Source organism: Ranitomeya imitator, chromosome 6 (genome assembly GCF_032444005.1).
Source record: "Ranitomeya imitator isolate aRanImi1 chromosome 6, aRanImi1.pri, whole genome shotgun sequence".
NCBI classification, from domain to species: Eukaryota; Metazoa; Chordata; class Amphibia; order Anura; family Dendrobatidae; genus Ranitomeya; species Ranitomeya imitator.
In genome coordinates, this window is record NC_091287.1 from 209,690,469 (window position 1) to 209,712,865 (window position 22,397).

General features: G+C 43.3%; 1 protein-coding gene across 4 annotated transcripts in view; it reads right to left on the bottom strand.

Annotated features, from left to right (window-relative positions):
- Positions 1 to 22,397, bottom strand: part of CTNND2 (catenin delta 2) — a 2,169,946-nt gene that overhangs the window by 273,807 nt on the left and 1,873,742 nt on the right. The window contains exon 19 of one of the 4 annotated variants that reach the window (XM_069730452.1): positions 9,279 to 9,401. The exons of 2 other annotated variants lie outside the window; for them this stretch is intronic. In XM_069730452.1, coding sequence (XP_069586553.1) covers positions 9,279 to 9,401 — 123 coding nt within the window. Of the gene's footprint in view, positions 1 to 9,278; positions 9,405 to 22,397 lie in introns of all 4 variants that reach the window. One more of the 4 variants, XM_069730451.1, reaches the window with a different exon arrangement.

A 22,397-nucleotide genomic window follows, 5' to 3' on the forward strand; every position in this document is an offset into this window, starting at 1 on the left:
TTGTGGGGGCATTATATTATGTGCAGGATTATATTCGGGGCCATTATATTATGTGCAGGACTATATATTGGGCCATTATATAATGTGCAGGACTATATGTGGGGCCACTATACTATGTGCAGGACTATATGTGGGGCCATTATATTACGTGCAGAGCTGTATGTTGAGCCATTATATTATGTGCAGGACTATATGTGGGGGCATTATATTATGTGCAGGACTGTATGTGGGGCCATTACATTATGTGCATGACTATATGTGGAGCCATTATATTATGTGCAGGACTATATATCTGGTCATTATATTATGTGCAGGACTGTATGTTGGGCCATTATATTATGTGCATGACTATATGTGGAACCATTATATTATGTGCATGACTATATGTGGAACCATTATATTATGCGCAGGACTGTATGTGAGGCCATTATATTATGTGCAGGACTATATGTTGGGCCATTATATAATGTGCAGGACTATATGTGGGGCCGCTATACTATGTGCAGGACTATATGTGGGGTCATGATATTATGTGCAGGACTATATGTTGAGCCATTACAATATGTGCAGGACTATATGTGGGGCCATTATATTATGTGCAGAGCTGTATGTTGAGCCATTATATTATGTACAGAGCTGTATGTGGAGCTATTGTATTACGTGCAGGACTATATATGGGGCCATTATATTATGTGCAGGACTATATGTGAGGCCATTATATTACAGGCAGGACTATTTGTGGGGTCATTATATTATGTGCAGGACTATATGTGGGGCCATTATTTTATGTGCAGGACTATATAAGGGGACATTATATTATGTGCAGGGCCATATGTTGGGCCATTATATTATGTGCAGGACTATATAAGTGGCCATTATATTATGTGCAGGACTATATGTGGGGCCATTATATTATGTGCAAAACTATATGTGGGGCCATTATATTATGTGCAGGACTATATGTGAGATCATCATATTATGTGCAGGACTATATGTGGGGCCATTATATTATGTGCAGGACTATATGTGAGATCATCATATTATGTGCAGGACTATATGTGAGATCATTATATTATGTGCAGAGCTGTATGTAGGTCCATTATATTATGTGCAGGAGTATATGTGGGGTCACTATATTACGTGCGGGACTATATGTGGGGCCATTATTTTATGTACAGAGCTGTATGTGGGGCCATTATAATATGTGCAGGACTATATGTGGGGCCATTATATTATGTGCAGTGCTGTATATGGGGCCATTATTTTATGTGCAGGACTATATGTGGGGCCATTATATTACGGGCAGGACTATTTGTGGGGTCATTATACTATGTGCAGGACTATATGTGGGGCCATAATTTTATGTGCAGGACTATATAAGTGGCCATTATATTATGTGCAGGACTATATAAGTGTCCATTATACTATGTGCAGGACTATATGTGGGGCCATTATATTATGTGCAGAGCTGTATGTGGGGCCATTATATTATGTGCAGGATTATATGTGGGGCCATTACATTATGTACAGGACTACAGGTGCTTCTCATAAAATTAGAATATCATCAAAAAGTTTTTTTCAGTTCTTCATTACAAAAACTGAAACTCCTACATTATATAGATATCCAAGAAGTATTGTTTCTCCTTGCAGAGATCGACATGCTAAGCATGCCGAGATGAGGAGACTTAAAGCAGCAATACTCCTTTGGGTAATATGCTAATTATGCAAATTGTCTCTTCAGAGAGGAAGAGAGCTAGAACTCTAGTGCCACCTATTGGAAGATAGCAATCCTACAAGTCAATGTTGACCCTTTAACGAGCCTCTCTTCCTCTCTGAAGAGACAATTTACATTATATAGAGTCATTACAAGCAGAGCGATATATTTCAAGTGTTTATATCTGTTAATCTTGATGATTATGGTTTACAGCCAATGAAAACCCAAAAATTATTATCTCAGTAAACTAGAATATTTTATAACACCAGTTTGAAAAAATTATTTTAACATCCAAAATGTTTTCCTACTGAAATGTATATTCAGTAAATGCCCTCAATTCTTGTCTAGGGCTCCTTTTGTATCAATTCCTGCATCAATGGGTCGTGGCATGGAGGCGATCAGTCTTTGGCCCTGCTGAGATGTTATGGGAGCCCAGGTTGCTTTGATAGCAGTCTTGAGCTCATCTGCATTGTTGGGTCTGGTGTCTCTCATCTTCCTCTTGACAATACCCTATCGATTATCTATGGGGTTAAGGTCAGACTAGTTTGCTGGCCAATCAAGCACAGTGATACTGTTGTTTTTAAATCAGGTATTGGTACTTTTGGCAGTGTGGACAGGTGCCAATTCCTGCTGGAGAATGATATTTCCATCTCCAAAAAGCTTGTTCGCAAAGGGAAGCATGAAGTGCTCTAAAATTTCCTGATAGATGGCTGCACTGACTTTGGTCTTGATAAAACACAGTGGACCTACACTAGCAGATGACATGGCTCCCGAAACCATCATTGATTGTTTATACTTCACAATAGACCTTGGAAATCAAGGTCCCAGAGTCTGGAGGAAGCATGGAGAGACATACAATCCAAGCTGTTTAAGGTCTGAAGTGTGAAGTTTCCACAGTCAGTGATGGTTTGGGGAGGCATGTCATCTGCTGGTATAGGTACACTGTGTTTTATCAAGACCAAAGTCAGCACAGCCATCTACCAGTAAATATTATTATATTATGTGCAGAGCTGTATGTGGGGCTAATATATTATGCGCAGAGCTGTATGTAGGACCATTATATTGTGTGCAGGACTATATGTGGGGCCATTATAATATGTGCAGGACTATATGTTGGGTCATTATATTATGTGTAGGACTGTATGTGGGGCCATTACATTATGTGCAGGACTATATGTGGGGCCAAGTTTAGACCAAGCTGCTGACAGAGCATACAATTTTGGATCTAAAGACAAAATGGTTTTCAGAAGGACATTCATTTTAAAGAGAACCTGTTATCAGATTCATGCTGCCTGAACCATAGGCAAAATGAATCAGACATTGGCTGCATGTTTACTGCCATATATGTTATACTCAAATGCTGCAATATTTCAGAAAAAAACATGCTTTGATGAAGAGACCTGTCACCCAAAGGGATAAAAGTGTGGAGAAATCGGCCAGGGACTGTCTTCAGACCAGTCGGCCAAGATCCATAGTCCTCAGCTGACTTATGAAAGTATGTTTTCTCTGGAACTATGCCGTATTGTAGAGTAAGATATACCAGGCTGCAAATGTAAGGGGTGTACCGGGACCGTGTGATACTCTACTCCCTCCCTCTGTGTAAATGTTACCCTTTATGTTAAAACTGTGTGTGTATATAAATATGTTCTTCAGATATGTCATTTTTACCATAGAGAAAGCGTAGTTCCCTGTTTGGCCCACTAGATTGAGCTCAGGATGCCTTATTATAAGGAGTAGTGTTTATAGTTACCGTATGTTCTGCCCATCTTAATATGCAGAAAGTTAATTATCATGTTATTCAAGTTGTGATCACTGGAGGTCATCAGTTGCCTACTTTTCATGTTGTTTACCAACCTTTCCCTCCTAAGAGCAATGTCTTATGGGTTAGTTCCGCCCACATTCTTCTTGTGAAGACAAGCTTCAGTAGCCATTTTTCCTCAGATCTGAACAGAGGCACACGTGCTCCTGTCTCGCTTACTTCCTTACCCCTGTCCTAACGGATCTCGGTACGTTTATAAAGGTTTAATGCATCTTATGTTTTGTGTTAGTATTTAAGCCTTATGCAGCTCCTATAGTCAGATATAGTTAGGCAGATGTGCTTTGCAGCTTGCAGTTAGGTTCAGGTGTACTCTGCATGTAGATAGATGCATCTTTGTATAGAATAGGGCAGTGCTGTTAGAATTACTGTGTAATGCACTCTATATAATTTCTGCTGTAACGTCCCAGTTATTTATGTGATTGCACCCTGTATGTGCATATACGGAAATGCTGTTATTCTTTACAGTTTTTCACCAGTCATCCACTATGATTATTCACTGAACATCCACCCTGTACATCAACATCATTCACTATTCGATCATCTACTATGAATACTGTCCACCATTGTTGTTCAATGTTATAGTTTTGGCTATCATCACCCTAATAAATAAGACTTAAGCATCAACACAGTCTGTTTACTGGGATGTGGATGAAGGTTTAGCCGTATGTTGGAATCCACACAGCATCCTACGTGGAGGAAGACAGAACAGTGAAAAACGAGACCGCCAGTCACAGGCGGTGATTGTAAAGTAAGAACAGATTAGCTGCCTTCAGTGAAACTGATAGCCGGTCGCAGGCTGTAGTTGATCAGACTGTACGGAACCGCTAACACCCACACTGCTCCGCATTCGGGTATCACAGCAGCCGCCATACAGCCGCAGGACTATACTGCAGCCCGCCAAGAGGAGCTACATCATTCCCGCCACGCGGAAGCTCACCGCACATAGACTCAGTTTCCCGCCAAAACACTCAGCAGTACGCAGCTAAGCGCACAATGTCTCGAAACAGCACATCCTCACTCAAGACGAGGTCACAAGCAAGCTCTAGCAGGTCATCATTAGCAGAGCTGGCTGCTGTCGCTCGTGCTGAAGCTGAAGCAGCCAAAGCGAGGTCTTCCTTTGCCGAGAAAGAAATGCATCTAAAGCTGAGACAAGCAGAGCATGAAGCAGAAAATGCACGTTTGCGGGCAGAGCATGAAGCAGAAAATGCACGTTTGCGGGCAGAGCAAGAAGCAGAAGGTGCGCGCCTGCAAGTGTCTCTAGAAAGACTTATGGTAGACAAAGAGCCAGCAGCTGCAATAGCTAAGGCAGAGTACTTGGAAGCCATGAAGGATCCTGATTATGAGGGACGCAGCAACGTTCTTGGAACAGATCTAGAGCAGCAAGATCCAGCTCAGCGCGTCGCAGAGTACGTTCATCGACACTCCAGCATGGACAACACCCTAGATAGACTACAACGATCAGCCTACGCCGATTATCATCGATCCAACCCCGAACTTCACTACTACAAACAAGAAGACGTCCAACAAAGAGGAGTCGACCACAGCTACCATTCCACTGAGAAGAAGGTACAGCTCCCACCTCACCTTAAAGAGACATCTTCTTCACCAGAAAGGTACTATGCAGACTGTCCGAAGCCAAGAGCGTCTCACAGGTATGGTGATGCACCACACACTAGACATGGCTATAACATACCGGCTTGTACCAACACTGATCAAGCCACCATAGACTTGGCAAAGTTCTTTGCCCGCCGAGAACTGGTAACAAAAAGACTTGTAAAGTTCACTGACAAAGCCGAAAACTACAGGTCGTGGCGAGCTTCGTTCCAGAACGCCATTCAGGGACTGGACCTTTCTAGTAGTGAGGAGTTAGATCTCCTGGTAAAGTGGCTTGGAACTGAATCGGTCGAGCATGCTAAAAGACTAAGAGACATTAACATAGAATACCCACACATAGGTTTACGTAAAGTGTGGGAAAGACTTGACGAATGCTATGGGTCCGTAGAAGTAATAGAGAATGCTTTATTCAAAAGAATTGATGATTTCCCTAAGATAGGGCCCAAGGGTTATCAAAGACTTAGAGAATTGAGTGATTTATTGATAGAGTTACAGGTCGCCCAGAAGGAAGGTCACTTGGCTGGATTGGCATTCTTAGACACTGCTAGGGGTGTCAATCCAATAGTACAAAAACTTCCTTACAATCTTCAAGAAAGGTGGATTATACATGGTTAACGGTATAAACAAATTCATAACGTACCATTCCCTCCTTTTACTGTATTTGTTGAGTTTGTCACCCAGCAAGCCAAGATCAGAAATGACCCTAGTTTTGATTTCACTCTGTCATGTTCCACTACCCCTGGTATCAAACCCAGTAAGACACCCGTGGCAGTCCATAAAACTGATATTGATTCCACAGGTCCTCCACACAAGACAACTAAGCCCCCTACGGAAGAGAGCAAACCTCAGGATGTCAGTAAGCAGTATCCTCTACACAGGAAACCACATCCTCTACTAAAGTACAGAGCCTTCAGGGAGAAGACTTTAGAGGATCACAAAGGTTTCCTCAAGGAAAACAACATCTGCTTCAAATGCTGTGCTACAGCCTCTCACTTCGCCAGGAACTGTGGAGCTAGCGTGAAATGTGCAGAATGCAGCAGCACGGATCACAATACAGCCTTGCATCCTGGACCACCTCCAGGAGTGTTGTCACAAGCAGAGGAGCACGATGAGAAACAGAAGAACACCGACGAAGACACCCCTGTGGTCACCTCTCAATGTACGGAGATCTGTAAGGGACTCAAGGGAGGAAGATCCTGCTCAAAAATCTGCCTTGCCCTAGTCTATCCAACAGGCCACAGAGACAAAGCGCTCAAGATATATGCAATCCTAGATGACCAAAGTAATAGGTCTTTAGCCAGGTCCATCTTCTTTGACAACTTCAACATTGTAGGCCCCGGTTCTCCCTACTCCCTTAGGACATGTTCAGGTACCGTCGAGACGGCGGGGAGGAAAGCACCCGGATACAAAGTGGAGTCCATGGATGGCCAGACCTGTCTGTCACTACCGACCATCCTGGAGTGCAACCAGATTCCTGACAACAGGTCTGAGATACCTTCACCCGAGGTGGCAATGTATCACCCCCACCTGAAGCGTATAACCCACCTGATACCTGAGTAGCAACCAGAAGCGCCAATAGCTTTACTTCTGGGAAGAGCTTTACTACGAGTCCACAAGACTAGAGAATATATCAACGGCTCATGGAATGCTCCATACGCGCAGAGGCAAGACCTTGGATGGGTCATTGTAGGAGATGTCTGTCTAGGAGGAGCACACAAGCCGGTCTCAGACAACTGTATGCTTACCAGCACACTAGAAAATGGACGTCCATCTCTCTTCCAGCCGTGTCACAATAGTCTGCTGGTAAAGGAACTACCGAGCAGCACTCCCCTACCTTGCCCTTTCTCAGTTCCTATCAACGAAGACCACGCCTGTGAAGGTGAACAAGACCACATAGGATGTACAGTCTTCCACAGGACGAAAGAAGACAACAAGGTAGCGATGTCTATAGAAGACAAGATATTCCTGGACATCATGGACGAACAAATAGTCAAGGATACGTCGAATAGTTGGGTCGCACCTCTACCATTTCAACCTCAGAGGAGACGCCTACCCAACAACAAGGAATTGGTCTACAGCAGATTCATCTCTCTAAGACACAAGCTTCAGAAGTCACCTGAAACGAAGGAACATTTCTTTACCTTCATGGGAAAGATATTCCAGAACAACCACGCAGAGATTGCACCTGCAGTTCGACACGGAGAGGAGTGTTGGTACCTGCCCATCTTCGGAGTGTACCATCCTAAGAAGCCAGGTCAAATTAGAGTGGTATTCAACTCAAGTGCCAAATGCGAAGACGTGTCATTGAATGATGTCTTACCTTTCCCTCCTAAGAGCAATGTCTTATGGGTTAGTTCCGCCCACATTCTTCTTGTGAAGACAAGCTTCAGTAGCCATTTTTCCTCAGATCTGAACAGAGGCACACGTGCTCCTGTCTCGCTTACTTCCTTACCCCTGTCCTAACGGATCTCGGTATGTTTATAAAGGTTTAATGCATCTTATGTTTTGTGTTAGTATTTAAGCCTTATGCAGCTCCTATAGTCAGATATAGTTAGGCAGATGTGCTTTGCAGCTTGCAGTTAGGTTCAGGTGTACTCTGCATGTAGATAGATGCATCTTTGTATAGAATAGGGCAGTGCTGTTAGAATTACTGTGTAATGCACTCTGTATAATTTCTGCTGTAATGTCCCAGTTATTTATGTGATTGCACCCTGTATGTGCATATACGGAAATGCTGTTATTCTTTACAGTTTTTCACCAGTCATCCACTATGATTATTCACTGAACATCCACCCTGTACATCAACATCATTCACTATTCGATCATCTACTATGAATACTGTCCACCATTGTTGTTCAACGTTATAGTTTTGGTTATCATCACCCTAATAAATAAGACTTAAGCATCAACACAGTCTGTTTACTGGGATGTGGATGAAGGTTTAGCCATATGTTGGAATCCACACAGCATCCTACGTGGAGGAAGACAGAACAAGTTAATTGTAGGAGGGGTTATCTGGGGGATAAGATAGAGAGATTCCTGCTGGCAGTTTAGTGAAGCCAGGGAGCTGAACAGCTCAGGAGGGCCTGAGTGCCCAGGCAGCATGGGCGGGCACCAGAGCCTAGTCTACCCAGCAGCTCTGCAACACTTAAGTGCAGTACCCAGTCATCCAGGGCCCACTAGGCCAGAAGCATTGCTGTGCATCGGACTAACAGCAGTGATGAATCAGAAACTGAAAGCAGGGCCAGGACAGTATGGGGACACAGGTGGCTCCATAATGTGGCAACTTGTCGCATGGGCTGATGCTCTCAGATCCAGGTCAAAACGGCTGAAGGAACTCCAAGGCACAGTGAGTTTGGACAGGGAGAACGCTGCGTTACCACAAGATGCGGTGTGAACCGGATACGTACTTGAGGCCAAGAGAGGAGAAGTAAGGAAAGTAAGAAAAGTGGATTGTATGGAACCCGCTGCTATGAATGTAACTGGGAAGGATGTGCTTCGAAACGTAACAAGTAAAGTTTTGTGGTCAAAGTTAAAGTTGGACTATGTCTCAATTTGTGTGCAGTCGTGTGAACGGAGCCGGCAACAGCTCAGAAGAGATCCGGAAATCATGGATAACAGAGAGGCAAGTACTCTCATAGAGATATGTCCTTTGCATGTGACTGGAGGCCGGGGTGTGCAAAGACCCTTAGCCTCAGCCACAACTCCAGCCCTGGCCCTCCCTCACACAATAATACAGGCAGTGTCTGATTCACGCTGCTTGTGGTTTGGGCAGCATGAATCTGGTGACAGATTCCCATAAGTATTTTCTTATCATATCACTACTGTAGTACGTCGTAATTCTATAATACAATGACAATATAAATTATAGCTCATTGTCCCATTTTTGTGGCACTTTCTCTTTGTTTACAGATATCTATTAATGCTATTAGTTAATAACTAAAATAAAAGAGAAGAGAATAATAACAGATTGACAGATGGATGTTTAGTATTTGTATTACGGATTACAAAATTTAGTGAGAAAACTAGATTTTGATTGTAAATGTAAACATCTATTTGATGTAATAATTCAGCTTGTACATCAAACATATTGTATTATAACAAAAACAAGTGGATAGACAGCCAGAATACCTGAATTTGGGAACTGACTCTGGTTGCTTGACCCTGGGAGAGAGTATACAGAGCGTTGTCTGGCTCAGACTGAAGGGTGGGTGAATATCCGCTTTCCTCATTCACTTTCAGGCCTGGGGAATCCTGCTACCACAAATCAATGAGTCATTTGTCAGTCATTGCAATCATTACACTATTTATACACCACATATCTATGCTGGTATTTCATAAATTGATTACTTGAAGCTTTAAAGATTATTTGATGGCATCATTCATAAAAGCGCATGACAAATGACATCATTAATACTGGCAGTGATCACATCTATATTTAACTGAATAAACATGGTATACATTTCTATCATAATAAAACATCCACAATATTATTCCTCATGAGTTCAAACCTCTACATTAAAGGGAATGTGACAACCGATTCATGCTGCCAAACCATAGGCAGCATGAATCATGGTCCAACTCTGTTGTTTCAGCCAGGTATGTTTTACTATGAAAAGTTATGATGTTTCAGAGAAAACACATTCAAAAGCAGGTTGGGGACCATGAAGTTTGGGTGACTAGCCCAAGAGGCATATCCAGGGTGGCTTCTACATGGCTTACTCCCCTGGAGTGACAGACCTTCCCCTACATGTGTGTGTAGGAAGATACCAGTCAATCAAGGGAAGCTGGACAGGAAGAAGCCAGCAGATAATGGTCGCCTGAAATGCATGGTTTCTGGACGGCCTTTAAATGTATCTTTTCTCAAAAACTGCAGCATTTCAGAATAAAATATAGCTGGCTGAAATGACAAAGCCACAATCTTATTCATGTTGTCTGTGGCTCAGGCAGCATGAATCCGTTGTCAATTTTAAAATGTTTCCAGTAGAACAGAAAAATAATCTACTGGCTAACACGGTACCAAGATATATATATATCTTTCCTGTATCCAGTAGAACATAAAGTTATAGTGCACTAAAACTGATGCATTACATTAGGTTTATGCATTAATAACAAGACGTGTTCTTTAATGATAAGAATGTAGAGTAATAAATATATGCTCAATCAATACATTATATTGCTGATTCAGATGTCAATGACAGTAGAAGGAAGAACAAAGAAAGGGATGATAATACCTCCTTATCAGTAAAATCGTCAGTGCCAAAACTTTTTCCTTTCCAATATGTCTTTATAAGTAATCCCAGTTCAATGTATACATTTATCATCCAATAACATAATCCATGTCAACTCTCATCAGGCTGAAGTTACCCATATAAATGAAGTGGGATGGCGTGTTTATGGGCTTCATTCCAGCCACATTCAGCAGAGATGCTGCATTAGGGACCACATTTTGTAATGAAGCCCATCACTTCTCATCTACATGGACTAACTTCACCTGGGTGTGAGGGTGATTGATTATTCAATTATATACAGTAAGAATGTTAGATAAATTTTTACTGTGAACTATGATTGATTATAAAGAAGCAATGGAAAGAAAAAAGTTCTGGTACTGACTACGGTATTTGGCACAAGCCAAAAGGATATGAGGGTCTAACTTGGATCTCTCTCATACTTAGTTTAACATGCATAAGATATTTCAGTGGCAGTTTTACTAAGCGTTTTATTCTTTATAATTGTACATTTCCTTTTCTCAGCTCAAGTGTATGACCTTACAATTCTGTACATTAAATCTTCCTTGACATTTCTCTAATCTCTCTGCTCTGCAGAATATTTGAAGCAGTCATCACCACTGTTGAGCATTCCGATATTGCAATATCGGGTATCGGCCGATATTCACTGTATCGGAGTTCTGATACTGAGTTCCGATACTTTTACAATAGCCAATAACGGAATCTGAAGTTCCCATATTGCAATGAGCCAGTTTTATTCTATTCAGCCAATGAGGATCCTAAGAAGTTTGAGCACATCCTGTTAGGCATGTTAGCCATGTTAACTAATGGCATGGCTGTGATAGGCTGCTCAAATGATGTCATGAATGATGCACTATAATGGAGTGTGGGCGGTGCGTAGGTGGAGACTGTGTGTCTGTGTGTGCGGGCCTTTTTTTTCTGCTAGATCCGTGTTTTCTCATAGAGTTGTATTAGCGCCGGATTGCGCCTGATGGCCACACATTTCCTCCGTTTTTTGCTGGATCCAGCGCTGTGCATTTTTTCATCGGACAGAAAAACGGTTCCTCTTTATGTGCTTTCCGTCCGGCGAAAACAGCTTTTCTGACGGATCCAGCAAAAAACGGATGAAACATGTGGCCATCAGGCGCAATCCGGCGCTAATACAACTCTATGAGAAAAAACGGATCCAGCAGAAAAAAAAACGGATCGTTTTTTTTCAAAACTTGCCGGATTGTGCCTGACGGCAAAAACCTGATGTGTGAAATTAGCCAGATAGATATATTGGATAGAAACATCTATGTATCTATAAATATATCTATAGATCGATATATCCATAGATAGGCCGATGTTGATAAATGAACATACAGAAAAAAAAAGAAAAAAAAAAACAATTTTCTGTGCCAGAGGGGGCAAGCCGACGGCTGTGGGCCAATATTTGTAGCCTGGGAAGGGGGTAATACCCATGGCCTCTCCCAGGCTATGAATATCTGCCCTCAGCTGTCTGCGTAGCCTTTACTGGCTATTAAAATAGGGGGACCCCCCAAAAAAGACGTGGGGTTACCCTATATTTTATAGCCAGAAAGGATACGCAGACAGCTGCGGGCTGATATTCATAGCCTAGAGAGGGGCCATAAATATTGGTCCCCCCCAGCTACAAATACCAGTCCGCAGCCGCCCCAGAAATGGCGCATCTGTAAGATGCGCCAATTCCAGCACTTAGCCCCTCTCTTTCCACCCCGTGTAGCAGTGGGATATGGGGTAATAAGGGTTAATGTCACCTTGCTATTGTAAGGTGACATTAAGCCGGGTTAATAATGGAGAGGCGTCAATAAGACGCCTATCCCTTATTAATCCTACAGTAGTGAAAGAGTTAAAAAAAAAAAAAAGACACAGCCAGAAAAAAGTATTTTAATATTCTTAATTTAACCATACTTACCATACTTCAGCGCCTTCAAAAAACGTAAAATAACAAACCGTATACTCCCTGTCTGACCCAGTCCAATTAATAACGAATGTCCCACAACGATATCCCCTATAGAACAGTGACATCGGGTGATGTCACTGCTCTATAGGACCTTCAGTGACACACTGACAGGAGACAATAGCTCCTGCAGTGCATCACTGAGAGGTTACCTTAGTTCACTGGTCTCACTTTATGGCAAAAGCAGCATGGGAACTTTCTCACACAGCAATGCCAAAAGTGAGACTGGGACTATTTTGTTACAGTGGCGGAGGAATACAGTGCGGAAGGATACCTTCCTTCCATCATTGTATTCCTGGAGCCCCTAGAGAGCGGTCGCATCAGCTGCTGCTGCTGTTCTCCACTGGAGATCGTCGTGGGACACTCGTGAATTTCTCCGGATTAGGGAGTATATTGTTTGTTTGTTATTTTAATATTTTTTACAGATGACACTGGCTTCGGGGAACAAAGTGACAAGTGATGTTGAGTATGTACTCTATGTTATATGTACTGTATGTCTATATGTATGTAATGTATGAATGTATTGTATGTAGTATGTATGTAGTATGTTGTATGTATGTAGTATGTATGTAGTATGTTGTATGTATGTAGTATGCTGTATGAAAATAGTATGTTGTATGTATGTAGTATGTTGTATGTATGTATGTTGTATGTATGTAGTATGTTGTATGTACCATATTTTCTGGCGTATAAGACGAATTTTTAACCCCTAAAAATCTTCCCAAAGTCAGGGGTCGTCTTATACGCCGGGTACGGCTGCAGGGAGCGATCCTGGATGGTTCCCATGGTCTGAAGGAGAGGAGACTCTCCTTCAGGCCCTGGGATCCATATTTACGTAAAAAATAAAGAATAAAAATAAAAAATATGGATATACTCACCCCTCCGACGGACGCTGGCTCTCAGCGCTGCAAGCGTCTTCCTCCATTCCTAAGAATGCAGTGAGTGAAGGACCTTCAATGACATCGTGGTCAGCCCAGAGGCTACAGTTCAAAACACTAACAATGACATACAAAGCCATTCACAATCTGACTCCCCCATACATCTGTGACATGGTCTCCCGCTACCTACCTACACGCAACCTTCGATCATCTCATGATCTCCTACTCTACTCCTCTCTCATCTCTTCCTCCCACAACCGCATCCAAGACTTCTCCCGTGCTTCCCCCATACTCTGGAACTCTCTACCCCAAAACATCAGGCTCTCACCTACCACGGAAACCTTCAAAAGGAACCTGAAGACCCACCACTTCCGACAAGCCTACAACCTGCAGTGATCCCCAGTCTACTGAACCGCCACATGACCAGCTCTACCCTCACCTAGTGTATCCTCACCCATCCCCTATAGACTGCGAGCCCTTGCGGGCAGGGTCCTCTCTCCTCCTGTACTTGTGTGTGCCTTGTTTTACTCATGTTTATTGTACTTGTCTATATTTGCCCCATTCACATGTAAAGCGCCATGGAATAAATGGTGCTATAAAAATGAATAATAATAATAATAATACCCCTTCTTGTCGCTCTGAAGGCCAAGAATCTGACATACAAGTGGTTATTCCCATTTGGCCTTGCAGTGAACACCGCTAGCCGTCAACTTACAATTCGTACCCCAGAGGATCTTCACAAGGCTTGGGAGACTCTAAATATCACACCAATTGATATACCCTCTTGGATGCCAGTCGACTCCAGTTGGAGCCTGCCCTCAATGAAGAAACCCTCGGAGTGGTCACAGAAGAAGAAACATGCATCTCCCAAAGTTAAGAAACAAGAACCCAAAAAACATCCACCATGAAACCCCTTTTCTCCCCCCCCTGTTTTTATGAGTAAAAATAGAACAACTACTCTATTTGTTTTGCTTTTTAAGCAACTACGTCTGCCTTTCTAAGTTTTTTCTAAAAATGTTATATTCTGCTCTTCTCATTACATTAAGTTAAGTCACAACTTGGACTACCCTCGCCTATGTCTGGGTGCTACTACCCCCCCCCAACCCCCCTGCGATGGGCGAGTGCTTAAATGTACAAAGTTTGTTATTCATGTTTTGTTTCCCCTTCTCTTTCCTTAGGTACCGGGGTGGGACAAATTCCTCTCCAGCACATGGCGAATATGAATGATAAGGTGAGCTCTGGTTCCATCACAGTTGCCTCTTTTAATGTTAAAGGCCTTAATGCGCCTGCAAAAAGAAATCAAATTTTCACTCTTCTAAAGAAACAAAAAACTCAGGTAGCCTTCCTCCAAGAAACACACTTTAAAAATGGTAGAACCCCTAATACTTCCTTCTCCCCTTACCCAACTTGGTTCAGTAATTGTAACTCTTCTGCATCCAAAGGTGTTAGTATTGCTCTAAAAAAAGGCTTACCATTCACACTCAGGGATACATTGAGTGATCATGAAGGGAGATATATTTTTGTCAAGGGTCACCTAGCCAACACTTTAGTTACTTTTGCCAACCTTTATGCACCTAATAAACATCAGGTCCAGTGGATTACAAAAACTTTGGAAGTGCTGCAACTCTTCACTGAAGGGTTACTAATTATGGGAGGTGACTTTAATATCACTTTGGACCCTGAGATTGCCTCCTCAAGCGGTCTTTCCTTCATATCACAGAAAGCGAGACACAACCTACTGAATAAGTTTTCTACCCTCCATCTCATCGACCCATGGCGTATTATTCACCCCACCACTAAAGATTTTACTTTCTTTTCCCATCCTCATTCATCCTATCACCGCATTGATCTCATCTTGATCCAGTCACGATCCCTCAGTCTAGTTAAATCCGCCAATATTGGCCAAATAACAATATCAGACCATGCCCCGATCTTTATAGATATTGCCATCGACACCTTACCCCGCCCTGCAACATCCTGGAGACTAAATGAATCCCTATTGGATAACCCACAAAATTTGGAAAAAATAAAATATACGATGTCGCGTTATTTCATTGAAAATGTCTCAGACGGTCCACTTAGGCTACGTTCACATTAGCGTTCCGCTAATGTGCGTCGCTGTTGCGTCGGCGACGCAGCGGCGACGCGCCCCTATGTTTAACATAGGGGACGCGTGCGTTTTTTTGGTTGCGTTTTTCGACATGTGCGTCGTTTCCGACGCTAGTGCCGGACGCAAGAAAATGCAACAAGTTGCATTTTTCGTGCGTCCGATTTTCGTCAAAAAACGACGCACGCGTCGCAAAACGCAGCGTTTTTGCGCGCGTTTTGCGCGCGTTTTTTGTGCGTCGTGCGTTGCATCGCCGACACACCGGCGCACAACGCTAATGTGAACGTAGCCTTACACCCAATATATGGGAAGCACACAAAGCTGTTCTTCGTGGGGAACTCATATCAATCTGTGCCCACGTAAAAAAACAGAGGGAGAAAGAAATGATGTCCCTTTTGCATCAAATAGCAATCACAGAACGCCTCCACAAAAAAACTAACACTCAGAATTTACAACGGGACCTAGTGGCACCTTCGTAACAAATTAAAAGATTTGCTTAACATTAAATCTGCAAAGATTTTCTTGCATTGTAAACACCGATTTTATGTACACGGAAATAAGAATAGCAGACTGACTTCTCATCTACTTAAAAAGCAAAGGGAAAACAAATTCATTAAGCATATATTTAAAGACCCAAACACGAGGGTTGACAGGTCTGAAGATATTGCAGAGGCGTTCAGATGCTACTACCAATCCCTCTACAATTTAGAAGCCCCTGACCCCATGAAAGACTGTATAACTGCGGCAGATAGGATCCAGGAATTCCTGGCCCCACTTTCCCTCCCGAAAGTCCAAATCAAAGAACATTCGGCTCTCTTAGCCCAAGTCACCTGCCAAGAAGTTAGTGACACTTTACAAAACATGGCAATCAATAAGACTCCAGGCCCGGACGGCTTCCCAATGTCCTATTATAGGAAATTCTCAGACATACTCCTCCCACGCTTGGCCTCTCTTTTTAACTCATTTCTCACAGGAAACCCCCCAACTAAACAAACTTTAGAAGCACACATATCAGTTATCCCAAAGGAGGGGAGAGAGGGTAGCCAATGTGGTAACTATCGCCCATTATCTTTGTTGAATTCAGACTTGAAACTTTGGGCAAAAATCCTTGCATCAAGGATCAACATCGTCCTCGAGTCCCTGATTCACCCTGATCAAGTGGGCTTTGTCAGGGGACGAGAGGGTAAAGACAATGCCCTAAAAATTCTTCTAGCCATTTCATATGCCAAACGCTCTGGAACCCCGTTGGCTTTGTTATCTACTGATGCCGAGAAAGCCTTTGACAGAGTCAGTTGGCACTACATGGTATGCACTTTACGGAAGTTTAACTTCCCCCAACCTTTTATTGATGCCATCATGACTCTGTACTCTTTCCCAACCGCGAGAGTCAGAGTCAACGGGTTACTTTCAGACTCCTTCGGGATTAGGAATGGAACCAGACAAGGCTGCCCTCTCTCCCCCACCCTCTTTGTGCTATTTATGGAGACTTTAATACAAAGAATAAGACAGGAGGAGTCAATCAAGGGTCTAACCGTGGAACAAACAGAATTTAAAACAGCTGCTTTTGCGGATGACCTTATGATCATGATCTCAAATCCCAGGACTGCTTTTCCCTCTATCTTGAAACTTCTTGACGAGTTTGGGGTTATCTCCAACTTCAAAGTTAATATGCACAAATCGGAAGTCATGAATGTTTCGTTATCGGTCGACGCAGTCCTGGACCTCAAAAAGTCTACCCCCTTCAAATGGCTCGCAGTCAAACTGAAGTATCTAGGAGTCTTTCTCACTGCTGATCCCGCATCTTTGTATAAACACAATTTTGTACCCCTCTCCAATCTCCAAACACTTCTTAAATCCTATGACTTGCCATTTCTCTCATGGATCGGGAGGATAAACATAATTAAATCGTACATATTACCAAAAATATTCTATCATATGACCATGATTCCCATACCTCTCCCCAATTCTTTCTTCACTTTAGCCAATAAAATAGTCAACGGATACGTGTGGAGGGGCAGGAGGGCTAGACTACCCTTCAAAATACTCTCGCTCCCGAAAAAGAAAGGTGGTCTTGGACTCCCTAACTTTAAGACCTATTACCAGGTGGTCCATCTAGCTAGATGGATGTGCCTGGTTAAATCAAGACCTGACCCAAAAAACCCTAATCTTGAACGCTTGTTAATGGGAGGTGAAGCGGAGAAATATCTCTAGACCTCTGTTGCCCCCCCGCAAAATTTTCTGGGGGAAATAACCAATAACACCCTGACTATAAGAAAGAAGCTAGTCCAGAACAATTGGCCACGTTGTCTTTTTTTGGACAGTTTGCCTCTGGGGGTCATACCCTGGCTTATCGAGCCAAAATATATAGACACATTTGACCTCTGGAAATCCTTGCCGTCTCTCCCAATCTCACAACTACTCTCCAACCAAATTAGTTGCACTAATAGTTGGCCCCGAGATGCTAAGAAGCAATCCAAAGATTTCATTCAAATCCACCATGTACAATATATTATTTCTAAGCTTAGGTCAGACATCCAGACCAACTCAGATTGGCTTTGGCTGGAACTTCTACTTAAACTCAACCCCACACCCCTTAAATTAATTTCTAAACTATACCATAACTTAATCTCCCCTAAACCCCACTTTAAACCCCTATATATCTCCTCATGGGAGTCTGAGCTGAACATATCTCTCTCCAACAGAGAAATTGCACAAGTCTTAGAGCACTCACATGGGTTCTCAAGATGTGTCTTGCTCCAGGAGAATGCCTTCAAAGTTGTCTCCAGATGGTACAGAACCCCTGAGTCGCTCTACCATTTTGGCCTCTCGGATTCTCCTCTTTGCTGGAGATGTATGAAATCTAGAGGCTCTTTGGCGCACATTTTTTGGTCATGCCCAATTATTGCTAAATTTTGGGAGGAGATCTTTTACCGACTCCGCCAGATGAAACTAATAACGCAGAGCCTGACCCCTCAAGAGGTTCTACTGTCACTCCCCACGAAGTCCTACAAACCTAAGAAACACGATCTACTCCCCCTTCTAATAGCCGCAGCCAAGCACTTGATCGCCTCACATTGGAGACAAACATCCCCCCCTCACATCAATGAATGGCTTAAAAAAGTCCAGGCTATCTATAGGATGGAAGAGCTGACCAGCTGGGAGTCACACACACATGATAAATTCTTTCGTATATGGTTGCCATGGCAGCTAGCATCCCAAGCTACCCCTTAGTACTCCCATGTACTTTTCTCCTAACGCAACACTTGGTTGTGTTACCTTGATTTCCTAAGGCACCTTTATCGCACTGTGATGGATTCAGATACAGCTCAATTACCTAGTTGATTCTGTCAGGCTCGATTTGCCCTGTCTTAGCTTTCTAATTGGTCAAAATTAGCTACTCTGTTCCCCGTGTGTTTTATGTTTCATTTTGACCGTTTTTTCTCTAACGAGGGATCTTTGTTTTAGGGAATTCTGTTTGATCTTTTCTCCCTCTCCCCTCCCCGGTACCACACCCACCCCCCCTCTTCCCTTCCTTCTTATTTTTTATTCTTCTTTGTTCGTCTTATTGTTTCTGTTGTTTTTTTTTTATTTCTACACGTTATCTTCCTGAGATTTATGTCAAGGATTGTGTAGCCTGTTTACTTGGATCGCACATTAGTACTACCATAAGCAGAACTGTGGTCACTTTCGGCTACTTATCTGCATTGAGGGTGCTGCCGAAACTCTACTATATATTCCATTTTAAATATGTATCTACCGTCAGCAGATTCATGTAACTTGTATGATTGCTTACTTGTGTATACGTGTTGAAAAGTTGAAAATAAAAAAATTATAAATAAATAATAATAATAATACGGTATGTTGTATGTATGTAGTATGTTTTTAGTATGTATGTAGTATGTATGTAGTATGTATGTTGTATGTATGTACAGTATGTTGTATGCATGTAGTATGTATGTCGTATGTATGTAGTATGTATGTCGTATGTATGTAGTATGTTGTAAGTATGTTGTATGTATGTAGTATGTATGTTGTATGTATGTAGTATTATGTAGTATGTATGTTGTATGTATGTTGTATGTATGTTTGTGTTTTGTTTTTGTTTTACATTCAACACATTAGCCGGATGATGGAACTACTACTGTCCCATCATTGGCTAATGTGTCAATCACGTCAATGTAGCAGGCATCGCCCGATGGGACTTGTAGTCCCATCAGACGATACCTGCACACAGACACAAAGACCCCCGAGAGGCACGCACAGACCCCCCGGCAGGTCCGCACAGATCCCTGAGACACCCGTACAGGCCCGGCAGGCCCGCACAGATTCCCAAGAGACCCATACAGATCCCTGGCAGGCCCGCACAGACCCCGCCCACACACACAGACACGCACAGTCTCTGCCCACGCAATCCTCACACTCTTCCCCCTCCCGAACTGGATGTGCGAGGAAAGAAAGGGTTTATTTTCATTCCGATATTTGTGTCCCACTGACTTGCATTGGTTTCTGGTATCGGAATCGGCGATACCCGATATTTTTGGGGTATCGGTCCGATCCAATCCGATCCGATATTTCCCGATATCGGAAGGTATCGCTCAACACTAGTCATCACATGACCACTTATGAGTTGTGCATACTTTCAGTCCCATGATCGTTAGATTCTTAGATCATCATCATCATCTGTGCCATCTAACCGTGCTGTTCTCTTCCCACAGACTAAATTCTAGAATGCATTTGGCCATTCATCACTGCTACAATATTATCATCATCATCATCATCATCTGTGCCATCTAACCGAGCTGTTCTCTTCTTCCCACAGGTATGCACTGAATGTCCCCAGCTCTCCCCGAATCCTGAATGTCTCTGTATATTGCATTGATTTTCTATGGTATGCACTGAATGTCCCCAACACTCCCTGAATCCTGAATGTTTTGTATATTGCATTGATTTTCTATGGTATGCACTGAATGTCCCCAGCTCTCCCTGAATCCTGAATGTCTCTGTATATTGCATTGATTCTCTATGGTATGCACTGAATATCCCCAGCACTCCCTGAATCCTGAATGTTTTGTACATTGCATTGATTTTCTATGGTATGCACTGAATGTCTCCAGCTCTCCCTGAATCCTGAATGTCTCTGTATATTGCATTGATTTTCTATGCTTTCCCTGGCATCTGAGTGTCTATGAGCAGCGCATATAATCTTTTTCTGGTATGCTTTTTTACCCATCATCTTTTTTCCATGACCTGTTTCATGTCTCTCATTATGTTATTGTGGCATATCTTTGAGTGGTCAGTCCAACCCCTCCCTCTTTTTATGACCTTTGCTTAACTCTCTACATCTGGTCTCCCATACCCACCCACCTCCTCATTCACACCTGATTGCCCTTAGCTGGGGATATATTCAGACCCATGAGTCTGACCCAGACGTAGTCTGATCCATGCATCTTTCACATTCCGTCTTTTAAATTACATCTTTTTAATTTCTTTGAAAATTAGACTGAATTGGACTGGAATTGACAGGAAGGTAACAGAATACCAAACCACTACAATGTTTCGGATTCTTTTATCTTTCACCCCCATACTACTTTCCTTCTTACAATCTCCTACAATCCCTACACCCAGCAAAGAACTAGTCATTTCTTCCTCCATCCTCCCCAGCCATCTCACCTTCTCCTCAGAACTGTTCCTCCACATACAATCCTTTTTCTCCAGACACATACGGCCCCATCATGTCCTATCCTGCTCCCGCCTTCTAACGATCTGTCTGCTACTCCTCATCTCTGGTGATGTATCCCCAAATCCTGGCCCTCCTCAACACATCCCCACACTCATTTCTAACCCCCTGCCACAATCCTCTGCACGTGTCCCCAACCATGATAACCTCATACCCATTCATCCAGCCCCCAGCCCCCCTACCTGGAGCACTACGGAACGCACGCTCTGTCTGCAACAAACTGCCATTTATCCATGACCTCTTCATCACCAACAAACTCTCCTTCCTCAGCATCACTGAAACCTGGCTCACCCCTGCTAGAGAAGGGATTTCTAACCCACTCAGGTGTTCTATCTTATAGATACCTAAGCGATGAAGCAATAATCAGGGGACACACGCTCGTTGATAACCATTTCTTTAAAACCCCTTCTGACTCAGCCGCTCCAGCTGCACTTTCCTATGGCGGATTCCACCTCTCTCACACCCCTCGCCCCAGCAACACACGTGGTGGAGAGGTCGGCTTGCTCCTGTCTGACACCTGCTCCTTTACTCCAATCCCGCTACCACCCTCCGCTACTCTTCCCTCATTTGAGGTGCCCTCCGTCCACATCTATTCCCCCTCCAACCTCCAGCTAGCTGTCATCTACCGCTCCCCAGAAATAGCCATCTCCACCTTTCTCGACCACTTCACCACCTGGCTACTTCATTTCCTCTCTGCTGACATCCAAACTATCATCATGGGTGACTTCAATATCCCCATTGACACTTCCACCTCAGCTGCCTCTAAACTTTTATCACTCACTGCCTCCTTCGGCCTCACTCAATGGTCCTCTGAGGCCACTCACAAAGATGGCCACAAGTTGGACCTCATCTTCACCTGCCTCTGCTCCCTTACTAATCTCACTAACTCACTCCACCCCCTGTTTGACCACAACCTACTGACATTCTCTTCCCTCTCCTCTCCTACTGTGCAACCCCGCTCCACAAACTCACTCACCCTTGCAGAAATCTCAAACACCTTAACTTACAATCACTCTCTGAGTCCCTTCTCCCTCTTACAGACATAGCCTCCCTTCATGACACAGATGCTGCTGCTACTTTCTATAACACCACAATAACAGCAACACTTGATTCGGCCGCCCCTCTCATGCATAGCAAAACTCGTACACTCAACAGGCAGCCCTGGCTGACCAGCCTGACCAAAGAACTGAGAAGGGACTCCAGGATCGCTGAGCAGAGATGGAAGCGATCCCGCTCTGCCTACCACTTCACTGCATACAAGCAGTCCCTCGTCAGCTTCAAGTCCATGATCACTGCCACAAAACAAACTTACTTCTCAT